The following is a 12,231-nucleotide window of genomic DNA, read 5'->3' on the forward strand; positions in this document are numbered from 1 at the left end:
TTCTTGCCTTTGACCACAATGAATTTGAAGTAGTGCTTATATCTTCACCTTGAAAATGCCAACTTTTCATCGGATTGCTCCTGACTCGCCATCTCTGCTGCGAATCTCTGTGTAGCTGTTGCGTGTGTGTGTGTGTTTGGCGCCGCTGGCGCAGCCGGGGTCAGGGGTCCGTTCGGATTGCATAGTTTATTAAATCAATGCATAGTAATGCACCGCATTTAACGTTCAGTAAAAGTAATTAGTTAGATTACCGTGTTACTGAAAAAATAACGATGTTATCTAACGCCGTTCTTTTAAACGCCGTTATTCCAAACACTGGGTATAAATAATAATAACAGTCTAATTTTAAGTAAGGTCTCAAATTACAAATATTGTTCAGTAGTCAAAAGCGTAAATCCCATGGGGGACGGGACGGGATGGGACGGGACATGACAGGACAAGACCCCCCCCCCCCCCCCCAATCTGATCTGAGGGTTGTCCCCCCTAATATTATGATTAAAAACCATGCTATGTAGTGTAAAAAAACAATGTTTTATACTTTATGAAATAACTGTAAGTACTCAAACACAAACAGGGAAAACATGCATTTTAAGATTAGAAAGATTTTTAGCCTCCCTCTCTCTTGCCTCACAGTGCTTTGGTCCTGCTTTGCTTTTATTTCGCCTACACACAAACACAAGTCCTATGAGAGAGACATCAATAGTTATGGAACTCAAGCAAGTAAGGGTGTCAGCTGTTTTATTCACTTCGGATGATGAACATCGGATGAAGTGATTATTTCATCTTTAATACATGATGCCAATGTATTTATTGATGAGTCCACTATATTAGTAATAATAATGTTACCTGCTTGACGGAAAGGTTTGCCAAGTTTTCACAACATAACCCGCCCAACAGTTACTCAAAACTAGCCCACACTAACGGAGTTTCGAGGGGCATTTCAGGTGCTAAAATACACATTATTGGGGTCGCTTCAACTTGCGGTGCGGACATGAAAAACAGCCTGCATCAAAAAAATAAATAAAAATAAAATAAATTCCATGGGAAAACCGCAGACTTGGCAAAACTGTTGCCAATTACAACAAAATGAATCCAAAATTAAAATTACGTCTGTAGTCATGAAGTAATTTGAAAAACTGGTGCTGGCCCACCTGAAGGACATTAATGGAACCTTGCTCGATTCTCCTCAGTTTGCCTACAGGGCAAACAGGTCTGTTAATGATGCAGTAAACACTGGACTGCATTATGTTCTGCAACATCTAGATAGACCAGGGACTTATATGAGGATCCTGTTTGTGGACTTTAGCTCGGCCAAACATTCTCCTGTCCAAACTACATGTAACTCAGCTCTCCATCCCCACCTCCATCTGTCAGTGTATCGACAGCTTCCTGACAGACAGGCAGCAGCTAGTGAGTCTGGGAAAAATACTCATCCAGCACCCTTATAATGAGCACTGGAGCTCCCCAGGGCTCTGTTCTCTCCCCAGTTCTCTTTTCCCTGTACACCAATGATTGCACATCTAAGGACCCATCTGTCAATCTCCTGAAGTTTGCAAACTCGCCATCATAGCACTGTGACTGCAGTGGAGTCATTCAGGTTCCTGGCACCACCCTGTCTCAGGACCTGAAGTCAGACATTCACATTGTTAAAAAGGCCCAGCAGAGGTTTAACCTGCCACAGAAGCTGCAGAAACTGTTTTAATTTGCCATCACTGAACCAATCCTCTGCACTTCAGTAACTTACTGGTTCAGCTCAGCTACCAAATCTGACCTCAGAAGACTACAGAGGATTGTCCGGACTGCTGAGTGAATCATCGCTACAACCCTTCCTTCTATACTAGAACCGTACAAAATCACTCTGGACCCATAACATCCAGCAGACTCCCTCTTTGAACTGTTTCCATCTGGTCGATGCTACAGAGCTCTGAGCACCAGAATGACCAGACACTGAAACTGTTTCTTCCCCCAGGCAATCAATCTAATGAACACTTGATAATAACTATGGAACACACAACACTATTTATATTTATACGCACATACAATTATTTATCCAACACACATAATTACCTGTATATACAAAACTGCCTATTGTAATATACCTGCACATATAATTGTCAATTTGTATGTTGTTATTCCTTCCCTACTTATTTGTATTTTTTTTATTTTATCATGGTGTTTTTTTTTTTTTTTTTTTTGAAAAACAAATTCATGAAACCAAATTGTGTAAACATACCTGGAAATAAAGCTCATTCTTCTGTAATGGACAGTAATGTCTACAACGGACACGACCACAACAGCTTGATGTTGTCTAATCTGGCACGGTCTTCCAGCTGCACTAAAAGCAGTACGGCTTTCCTCTGTGTATACGTATCCTTACAAGTACAATTTTGAACAAGGACAAGCCCTTTTTCTTTTCTTTAGAAATTTACTTTGTATTGAATCTGAAAACATTCCTTTCAGAAATATTCCAGAAGTTAATGTTTTTGGCAGAAATGACAAAGCAATAAAGATGTTCTCTTTAATGAGATTTACTAATACATCAAAGGAAATTTTGGGGGTGAAATCCCATGTAGCTACTGTAGAAGATTGATCTTAAGTCAGAATGCCACGCCGTAATTCCTGCCTTCATAGCATCATATCTAATTCACTGCCTTACTCACAAACCACAGACCTGAATGCTGACTTATGTGTAGACCCATCCAAGCTCTACAGATGAATTGGAGACGAATCAGTCTCTGTCTCACAGGGAAAGTGCTCAGCGCTCCAGAGCTTCTCCAAAGTGTCTGGAATGGCTGTTGACAGTCCCAGTCTTTAATGTAGGATCAAGAAAAGCTTTAGCTCATTGCTCTTTTCAACCCACTCCTCCATTCTTGTCTTAACTACTTTCAAATGTTTAATATTGCTGCCTTCAGTGGTAATTTATTCCACTAAGATGCACAAGGAACTACAATGGTCATATATACCAAACAGAAAACTAAAATAGTCTGGAAATCTATTCTCACGGTAGACATGTATATCATGAACATATTGAAAGTGCTATAACTAAATGAATTAAGTTATTTCATAACATTAAACAATAATCATTATCAAGACTGGATAAAATGGCTGTAGTTGATGAGCGGTGCTGAGAAATTTGTTTATAATTCTGCATAATTAACACTAAGAATTTTACAATAATCACTTGTTTAAAATAACTCCCAATGATTCATATAAACAAGCAAAGCTGTTCTTGAAAGACAGAACCACCCAAAGTAATTAAACAAAGATGTTCTGCTATTGAATTGACTTTAGGCAAATGGTAAATATACCAAGTATATACTGATGGACCCTTTAATGGTTTCCAACCTAAGGGTTTTGCATCGGGTAAAAACAGTTTCTTTCTAAAGAGGTTGGACAAACTATCTCAAAAGACAGAAAAAGGATCAAAAATCCTCAATGTTCACTGGAATAAACATGTAACATAATAAAATATGGGTGATTATGAAGGAGGAATGTTTTTCAATGAAAATGAATTCCTATGCAAAAACAGCTTTAATGAAAAATAAATTACATTGGACAAAAAGCATTCATTATTTGCTTTGCACTGACACTTTAATTATAAAGTTTGCAGTGAACTTCAAAGGTGTATGATTTTATAAAGCAGATGTGTTCATTAAAAAGTACAATGATATTGAACAGAACACCCACATTTTGACCAAACATCCATGATTTGCATATGGATAAATGATATTTGGATGTCTGTAACACTTTGCCCAAAGTATCTGTATAATGCATTGAAAAGTTTAATGCATCACTTATGCCTTGTAATGCACCTTATAATTGAATTATATAATCTCATGAATAATTGTAGCCACAGTTATAATACATTTATTCATTATTACACTTTAAAAAAGTATAATGCATTAAAACACCAGACAAACAAACTTTAAATTGTATAATGCCACTTAAATGTGGTTCTTTTTTTATTATTATTTTGGTTAATTCTAATGCATTATACATATAGACTTCAAGCACAGTGTAACTGCAATGTCCTATGAAATATTTAAAGCTAAACATTAGACATACACAACAGAAACACCTAGTGTTAAAATAATTTTCCAGACCTGAAAAAAAGTAGCTTTTGTTTCCAATATACAAGCATGTTTTGATATTGCCCTTAACTACAGGATCTAACAAAACACAACATGTTGATCTTTCCTTTTCCTATGCTTATCTAATAACAAACCCATTCAAGCAAAGCCCTTAACATCACAACTGGAAACTCACTGGCGGCAGGTTCGACCTACTCCAAGAGTGCAATTATCAGAATAAAAAGCTTTCTCTCTGCCTTGATGAAAGGCCGGGAGCCCCCTTGAGCGACTCAACATCTTGTTTATTTACACTCAAAATTACACCGCTCTCTTCCTGTGTCATGTTCTTTTGGTTCCAATTTGTTTTGTTATGCTTCCACTAAAAATGAACAAGTATGCGTGTGGTCGCAATAATTTTAACAGGCTGACACTCTCTCCGCGCACACACTCACATGAAGACTCACACACACACATTCCGCCCTGTGCCCTCTCACCTCTGTGACACCTTCAACTATACCACATTGCAGGACAGCGAGGGGAAGGGGAGAACTTCAAAGTGGCTGGAGGGGGGTGCTTCTTTTTCCTGCCACTTGTCATCATCTAAGGGTCTTTGCTGCCTCCCTTATTACTTTAATCAATTCCAACTGCTTCAAGAGGCTTTGATGGGGGAGCGGGGCAAAGCATGCTGGAAGCACCTGCCGCTGAGCAGAGCACAGGTGGCCTACAGAGCCACGGGGTGAGATTCGAGACCTCTTTACCAGGAGGCAATAAGAGCGCATTTACCCAGCAGGCATTCCAATCGGCCCATCGTCACAGAAAAGTGCTGGCGGCGCATTGTTAAAACGCTAAACAATATGAATGTTTAAGAAAACCTGATGAGAACTGATTGACATGTGGAAATATTTTTTATTTTATTAAATCAGTCATACATTTAATACACTTGAATACAATGGCTACAATTGAAGCATGTGCGAATAGTCCAGGATGTTCATGTTCAGCAGAACTAGGTTATGTCGCCATCTGCTGACTCCTCAGCAAAATCAAAAGTCAAGAAGCTGCAAAGGAAATGTCATATTAAAAAAGAAATTAGTTTCACTACGGAAAATTAAAAAAAATACTCAAAATAAGATGGGAAAAATTCCTTCTATTTTACGATTTATTAAAAGCAAAAAAACAACTACAAATAGAGCACAGAATTGTGTAACACATTTAACAAATCTTTTCTCTTTGGAAAAAAAAAAAGTATTTCTATTCCTATATATAAATGTTTATAAATATATAAATTAATTTAGATTAATTCTTAGCAAATAAAACATTTAAATGAACTACAGATACATCAAGCATATGCAAAAAGATAAAACTCACCAGTTGTGGCAGAATCTTTTCAAAGTGTTCAATATCAACAGTGTCACAGTCCTCACTGTCGGCCTGTTTTACAGCTCTGCGTGTCGCCTCTGTAGCATACAGACTATTGTCACAATAATACTGAAGGAAATTAAGTTACACTGTACTGTAACAAAAGTACAGAATGACTGCATGTGTCAAGTTGGCCTTACCTTCAACAAATACTTTCAACATCTCTGCTACAAGTATGACAGCATCACTGCTGACTGTGGAGGAAAAACTTCAAAACTGAATGCTGCTCATCTGCCTGATCTCAAAAAAATTTTTCATAATAAGTATGTTTCTGTCTTTGTGTGTACCCTTACATACGTATACTAATCCACATGTACTGATCAATGTTGTAAGGGTGGTTTATTAAAACACTGTAAATGAATTAAACCCAGCTCAGTTAAAGTGAATGGAAAAGCTAAAGATGAATAAAGAACATGCATCTGTGTTTCTATTTTTGAAATGTTTTTTTTTTTATTGAATTTATAAAGGTTCTGTAAATTAAATTGTTGCATATTCTATCGCGTAGGCTACATGCAGCTGGGAAAGGTTTATTGTGAATAAATAAATTAATTAATTAAAAAAAAAAATCATTTCATTCATTTGAAGAAATTTACCATCCCCAAATTGTAAACACTGGTCTTAAAGAAAGCTAAAAGTTTGCCAAATTCAGCTTTGTTCAACTTTTAAATTGGTCAAAGACAAAATAAAAATAATAAATAAAATAAGACCACATACTTGCTTTAGTAAAATATGGGCTAAAAAGATAATCTCACTAGTTCAGTTTCCTGTCTGCACAAATGTGACACATTTATACATCTTCAAATTTATGTTTTTATATATATATATATATATATATATATATATATATATATATATATATATATATATATATATATTATTTTTTTTTTTGTTGTTGTTGTTGTTGCAACACACTCCTAGTCCTAACCACAAAATGAAGAACAAGATCATGTTGTGTTTTGACATTATGACAGGTAACGTAACGTTAACCAAGAGACTGACTTGAAGATAAGACTAAAAAACTTCAGTCTATGTTTAAAAGCACAACAGTTCCTTAAGCAATAACGTATCTCACTTTAACCCCACAGATGACAAGTGAAGCATATATTTCCCCAAAATAACTGTCTCACCTTTGGTTTTGTCCTCCTTGAAAGAGCGTGTCAAAAGTTTGGCAACGGTTTCCTTAAAAACATAAGAATTTAATCTTTAAAAATGGGAATGACGTAACGCCGTCGTCTACACGTTCAACATGCTATCTTGATACGAACTGCTTGTAAAAGAGTTGAAAACGTATAGATAAACGTACTGAAATATACCTTTTTAAACACGACTTCATTTCCCGCGTTCGCCATTCTGACACGCTGGGCTCCAGTACTGACAGGATCGGCTTCTTCATTTGCTGAATGGCATTTCTGACTGACGGCTGCTGCTGCCCTCTGGCGCATTAATACACAACGACAACACGAATGGCTGATAAGCGTTTATGGAGAATTCATATTGGATCTAAAATTTCGCATACTTTTAATCGCCAAAATAAGTTTAGAATGTTTACACCTTTTATTGTCTACGTATAAGTTATAGCTCCTTGGTCCACAGTCTTTCTTGAAAAAAAAATGTGGTGCATCTTTGTTGTTGCATTTGTAATCATGGTACAAACACGATACAGATAGCCTGGTGATTTCACGTAGGCTAGTTTGAATGCTAACAATTAGCATGTTATTTTCACCAAATTTAACAGAGATATTATTGACAGATATGCAGAACAACGAGTTTAGTTATGCAATAACTAATTTAAGTAGACTATTCCTGCAGTATTTATAATGTTTACAAATTCAGAGGTAGCATTTAGTATAGGGACCAATTCTCAGTATTAATTGCTTATTAGAATGGAACATATCGGCTGTTTATTAGTGCTTATAAATTACATATTCATTCCTAATAAATAACCTAACAACTATATACCATACTAACTATTAATAAACAGCAAATCGGAAGTTCACTGAAACTAAATACATAGTTAATGGTTTGTTAATAGCTGGAATTGGGCCTTAAAATAAAGTATAAACAATTCAGAGTAAATAAGCATAAAAATAATGTTTTCCCCAGGAACACTCCTGTGGCGAGTGGGGCGGGGCCGAGAGGCGTGGGAACGAGGAGTGAGGCCAGGTGTAGTGATTGGAGATGAGCTACACCTGAGCCCCACCGCTAGTATCGAGTCCCACGTAGGAGATGGAAGGATATAAAACTGGAACGACGACCGTGAAGGACGAGAGAGGACCAGGCCTGGGACATTATTTTAATGTGTGTGCTTTTTATTTATGCGCACCAGTCGGCCGTGAGGGGCTGGTGCGCCGTTTTGTATTTATTTTGGATATTAAAGTGCTTTTTGATTGTGCGCCGGTTCCCGCCTCCTTCTTCCCGATGATTAGGAAGTTTGAATTATTACAGTTTTATATCCTTCCATCTCCTACGTGGGACTCGATACTAGCGGTGGGGCTCAGGTGTAGCTCATCTCCAATCACTACACCTGGCCTCACTCCTCGTTCCCACGCCTCTCGGCCCCGCCCCACTCGCCACATACCCCCATCGCCCCTCGCAGGCCGGGGGGTACTCCCGAGACTGCGCTCTACTCCCCCCCCCCCCTTCCCTCCGGGGGAGACCGCTCACGGGGACCTGCGGGAACCCGGGGGTAGGACAGACGAGGCGAGAGAAAAGGAGATGGAAGGAGGAGCGACAGGGACGAGAGAGGGGAGAGAGGAAAAAAAAAAAAAAATCCGGTTCCCAGACGCACTGCTGCTCGGCCCTCCACCGGCTGGGTGATCTCCTCCGCGGTGCCCGGCGGTGGCACTGGACGGCCCTCGGAGGACGGCACGACACTCCTCCGCCGCCCGGTGGACGGCGACGGCTCCTCCGATTTTGGGCAGCGGCAGGAGTCCCCCGTTCCCTGCCCCTCCGGATTCCGTCACGGAGGCGGCAGGCTCCGGCCCCCTGGCGAACGGCGCCGACTCCTCCGCTCCCTCACGGACGGCAGCCGCCCCTCCTTGTCGTGGGCGGTCGGCAGCGAGCTCGCCCGTCCCCGGCAACTCGCTCCAGCCCACCGCCTCGAGCGTCCATGGCGGCACATACATCGCCAGCTCGAGGGCACCGCGGATTCACCACAGCGGCGAGGGATCTTCAGCAGCGCGTCCCTCCTTCTCCCGGGCTTCGGCACCACTGTAATAAACAAATCTCCATATTCATCGGGAAGAAGGAGGCGGGAACCGGCGCACAATCAAAAACACTTTAATATTCAAAGTAAAACAGCGCGTCAGCCCCTCACGGCGACTGACGCGCACAAATAAAAGCCAAAACATAAAATAATGTCCCAGGCCTGGTCCTCTCTCGTCCTTCACGGTCGTCGCTCCAGTTTTATATCCTTCCATCTCCTACGTGGGACTCGATACTAGCGGTGGGGCTCAGGTGTAGCTCATCTCCAATCACTACACCTGGCCTCACTCCTCGTTCCCACGCCTCTCGGCCCCGCCCCACTCGCCACAACTCCTTATTAAAGTAACAATAATAATGATGATGATGGTATGGTATGATAATGATAATTTTGACTCAAAATGTTTATTGTTCCCCAAGCATTCTCACTATTAGGCTGCTGTATTAAGCTGTAAAGTCAATTCAGATTATTTGAGCCTAAAAAGTCAGTTCAGTTCTACTAAGGCTCTCTGTGGAAAAAGCTGAAGATAACCCTTAAAGAAAAAAAAAAAAAAACTTTCAATAAACATCAATAAGATCTCCTCTAAGAATTCATTTATTCAGCATTTCAGGTATTAAAGTGATCATTTACAGTAGGGATACAGATATTAAATCAAACAGGGTTTTACTCTTAAGTAGAAAATGTAACAATATACACTGGATTATCAAGCAAAAACATTTTAGTTCACATTGTGGTAGGATGAGGTTAATCATTTCAGCCAGTAACTGTCGGTGCTCCTTTATTCCACTTCTAATTCACACACTGGCCTGCTTGAAAGGATTGGCATGGAGGACCATTTAACTGATTGTCAGATCTGTTCTGGGCAGACAACTAAAAGAGAGAAAGAAAGAGGAGAGCGATGTAACTGGGTTCATGTTGTACTTCTCCATTCCAAAGCATAAAATAAGGTCTGTTGTTCAAGAATTTACACAAAATTCCCCAACCGAGCAGCTGCCATATAAAAAAAAATGGACATGATTGAACATATTTCTAGAGGAATCCTGTTGAAAAGACCAGCCCTGTTAGTCATCAGTGTATGGTGTGTTTTGGAAGCAGGTCCTTGGCATAGGATGCTGGCGTCCATTCCATGCCTTGTAGGGTGCGATCACATTAGCGAATTTGCAGCGATCTTTTGATTGCAATGAAGGGTCTACTGTCATTACTCATTAGTATAGAGATGTAAAAGGCACATCTCACACAGAAGCCACTTTCAAAGCAAGCAGGTTTAACAACAAATTCAGGGATCAATCCGAATATGGGCGAAACTCACATGCAGAATTTCACAGAGCAACAGTAAAATGTGACTACACCCTCAATCAATCGCAAGCTTCCTTTGGTCAACCTGGGGTGCATTTCCCCAAAGCATCGTTAGCCAACTAAATGTCATTGAGCTCTATTGGTAAAGACAAAACATGCAACCATAGCTGCTCTTGGAAAACACACCACAGATTAATCAGAAGGACCATTTTTCTGCTGGAGGACATGGCTATGCTGGCTCACCTCCATGATATGCACCAAACCAGCATGAGCCAATCCAGACCAGCATGGAAGTCTAAGCTGGTCTTTTAAACAGAAATGATAGGCTTTCTTGCTTAAAACAACAGATTGACTCACTTTTGGTGTAATAACTTTTTTGATCTGTAAGTGAAAACCTCCAAGGTAGTGTGGCCTGGATTCTGCTGCTTTAGCCTCCTCTGCAGATGAGTATCTCACAAAGCCCATACCCTTCGGCCATTGTGATGACTTTTCCATTTTGAACTGTTCATTGAAAAAAAGATCTCAAATTACAAGAGGAATAAAAGTGAACAGTAAAGATCATCAAACACATGAGGTCAACTATAACTATACTCTACAGACAACCCAATGTGGGTCATTTTGGTAACCCACCACTGGATCAAAAATGGACAAACTCAGCACTAGGTTGACATACTTAGATGTTTTATATTGCATCTAAGTATGTCAACCGTGCTGAGATTGTCCATTTTTAACTTACCATATTACTTGACGATATATATATAACTCACCTATTTTAACATTTGCTAAAGAAAGGGTTACAAGGAGGACAATTCATTTGGTCTGTTTTACTAAAGCAACATAAATCACCCCACCAATTATCTAAATGAGGCAGAAGTTGATTTAGAGTCAGCATTAACATTAACATCCAACATAACATATATCTGCCCTGTTAAAAAGTTTTCACTGATAAAAGTACTTACTACACATTCTGTAATTGTCCCAAAGGTTTCAAAGTAGTTGTGAAACTCACTCTCTGTCAAATGTGGATTCAAATCTGTAACAACAACCCCATGGTCCTAAGAAAGGTAGACAAGACATAAATCAAATCACAAACAAATCACATCCATCCATTCATCCTCCAAATCACTTGTGGTATGTCTAGGGTCACAGGGATTCTGGAGCCCATCGCAGCATCTCAGGCATAACCTCAAACTCAGTCTTTGCCTATAAAACAAAACTGAAAGCATCTAGCAACTGCAAAACAAATGGGATTGTGTTTTGTTTCTTTGACAAGCCAATCAGATGACTTTGTGCCTCTTTCTACCTCACAATCATTTTGCACATTCAAGCTATGATATGTTTTGTTTCATTCTATTATGATGGGATATTTTCACCCAGTTTTCTTCTGTTGATTTCTTTAAAAGATGCAATTAAAAGCCATTCGTATTAAGAATTTATTTGAAATAATTAATCATATTTATGTATTTGGTATTAAATGACCCTGAAAAATCAATTCCTGGAAAGTTAACATCTGACATTGTAACAATTAGTGCAACAATTAGTCAGCTTACCCATTCACCAGGTAATTGCAATACGTCAAAGTCATCTGGTAGTTGGATGTATAAACGCTGTGGAGGTTCCATTGTTGAATAAACTCTAAATTGAAAAAAAATAAAAATTGCAGTATTTACTTAATAAAATTTTAAAAATCACAAGCAGTTACAAAGAGACAAGTTACAAATTGAATTAAATGTAAAATTTTAAGGCTAAAATACAAGAGGAAAAGAAACACACTGCAGTGCTCATACCTTTCTCAGGTAACTGAATGACAGTTGATATGATGAGATGTTGGGAGCCAAATGAGGCAAACATGCTTCTTACAGTTCTTTTATAAGGAGGATGTCAAACAGATAAAAGAAACTCCTCCCACACAGAATGTAGAACGTCATGGGATTCTCAGTTCTGGTCAGCAGCATGTGACCACAAATCTTCAGATTTCAGTCTGACAGGTTCAGATAAAATCTGTAGCCCTACATATCACATACTGTACATTACAATGTCTTTTTCCAATGGAAATAGGCCTACATCAATAAAAACAAGGAGTTATGTTCAATCTGCTGATTGATTTAACAATCAATCAAAAGACATTAGCACTGTGGAAAGATTATACAGTATATGAAAAAAAAGACCATAAAATGCTTAATTTTACAAATCAGACAGGTTTTTCGCAGAGTTGTGTGTGATATCAAAAATAGCAATTAAAAATAA

The 12,231-nt window shown here is 39.1% G+C and overlaps 3 protein-coding genes across 3 annotated transcripts in view; 1 reads left to right on the top strand and 2 right to left on the bottom strand.

The window, feature by feature from the left end:
- The window catches only part of LOC113047539 (uncharacterized), a 402,993-nt gene that overhangs the window by 118,785 nt on the left and 271,977 nt on the right, over positions 1-12,231 (top strand).
- Positions 4,957-6,907, bottom strand: cenpx (centromere protein X). Its single transcript, XM_026208962.1, has 5 exons — positions 6,800-6,907; positions 6,614-6,665; positions 5,627-5,680; positions 5,436-5,524; positions 4,957-5,125 (listed from the first exon to the last, which is right to left on the bottom strand). Exons 1-5 carry the CDS (start codon positions 6,833-6,835, stop codon positions 5,111-5,113), a joined length of 246 nt encoding a protein of 81 aa, XP_026064747.1. The 5' UTR covers positions 6,836-6,907; the 3' UTR covers positions 4,957-5,110.
- Positions 9,262-12,172, bottom strand: LOC113047580 (RNA-binding protein 1). Its single transcript, XM_026208959.1, has 5 exons — positions 11,772-12,172; positions 11,535-11,619; positions 10,944-11,039; positions 10,342-10,485; positions 9,262-9,558 (listed from the first exon to the last, which is right to left on the bottom strand). The coding sequence occupies exons 2-5, from the start codon at positions 11,604-11,606 to the stop codon at positions 9,478-9,480; spliced, it is 393 nt and encodes a 130-aa protein (XP_026064744.1). The 5' UTR covers positions 11,607-11,619; positions 11,772-12,172; the 3' UTR covers positions 9,262-9,477.

This window comes from Carassius auratus, chromosome 28 (assembly GCF_003368295.1).
Source record: "Carassius auratus strain Wakin chromosome 28, ASM336829v1, whole genome shotgun sequence".
Taxonomy (NCBI): domain Eukaryota; kingdom Metazoa; phylum Chordata; class Actinopteri; order Cypriniformes; family Cyprinidae; genus Carassius; species Carassius auratus.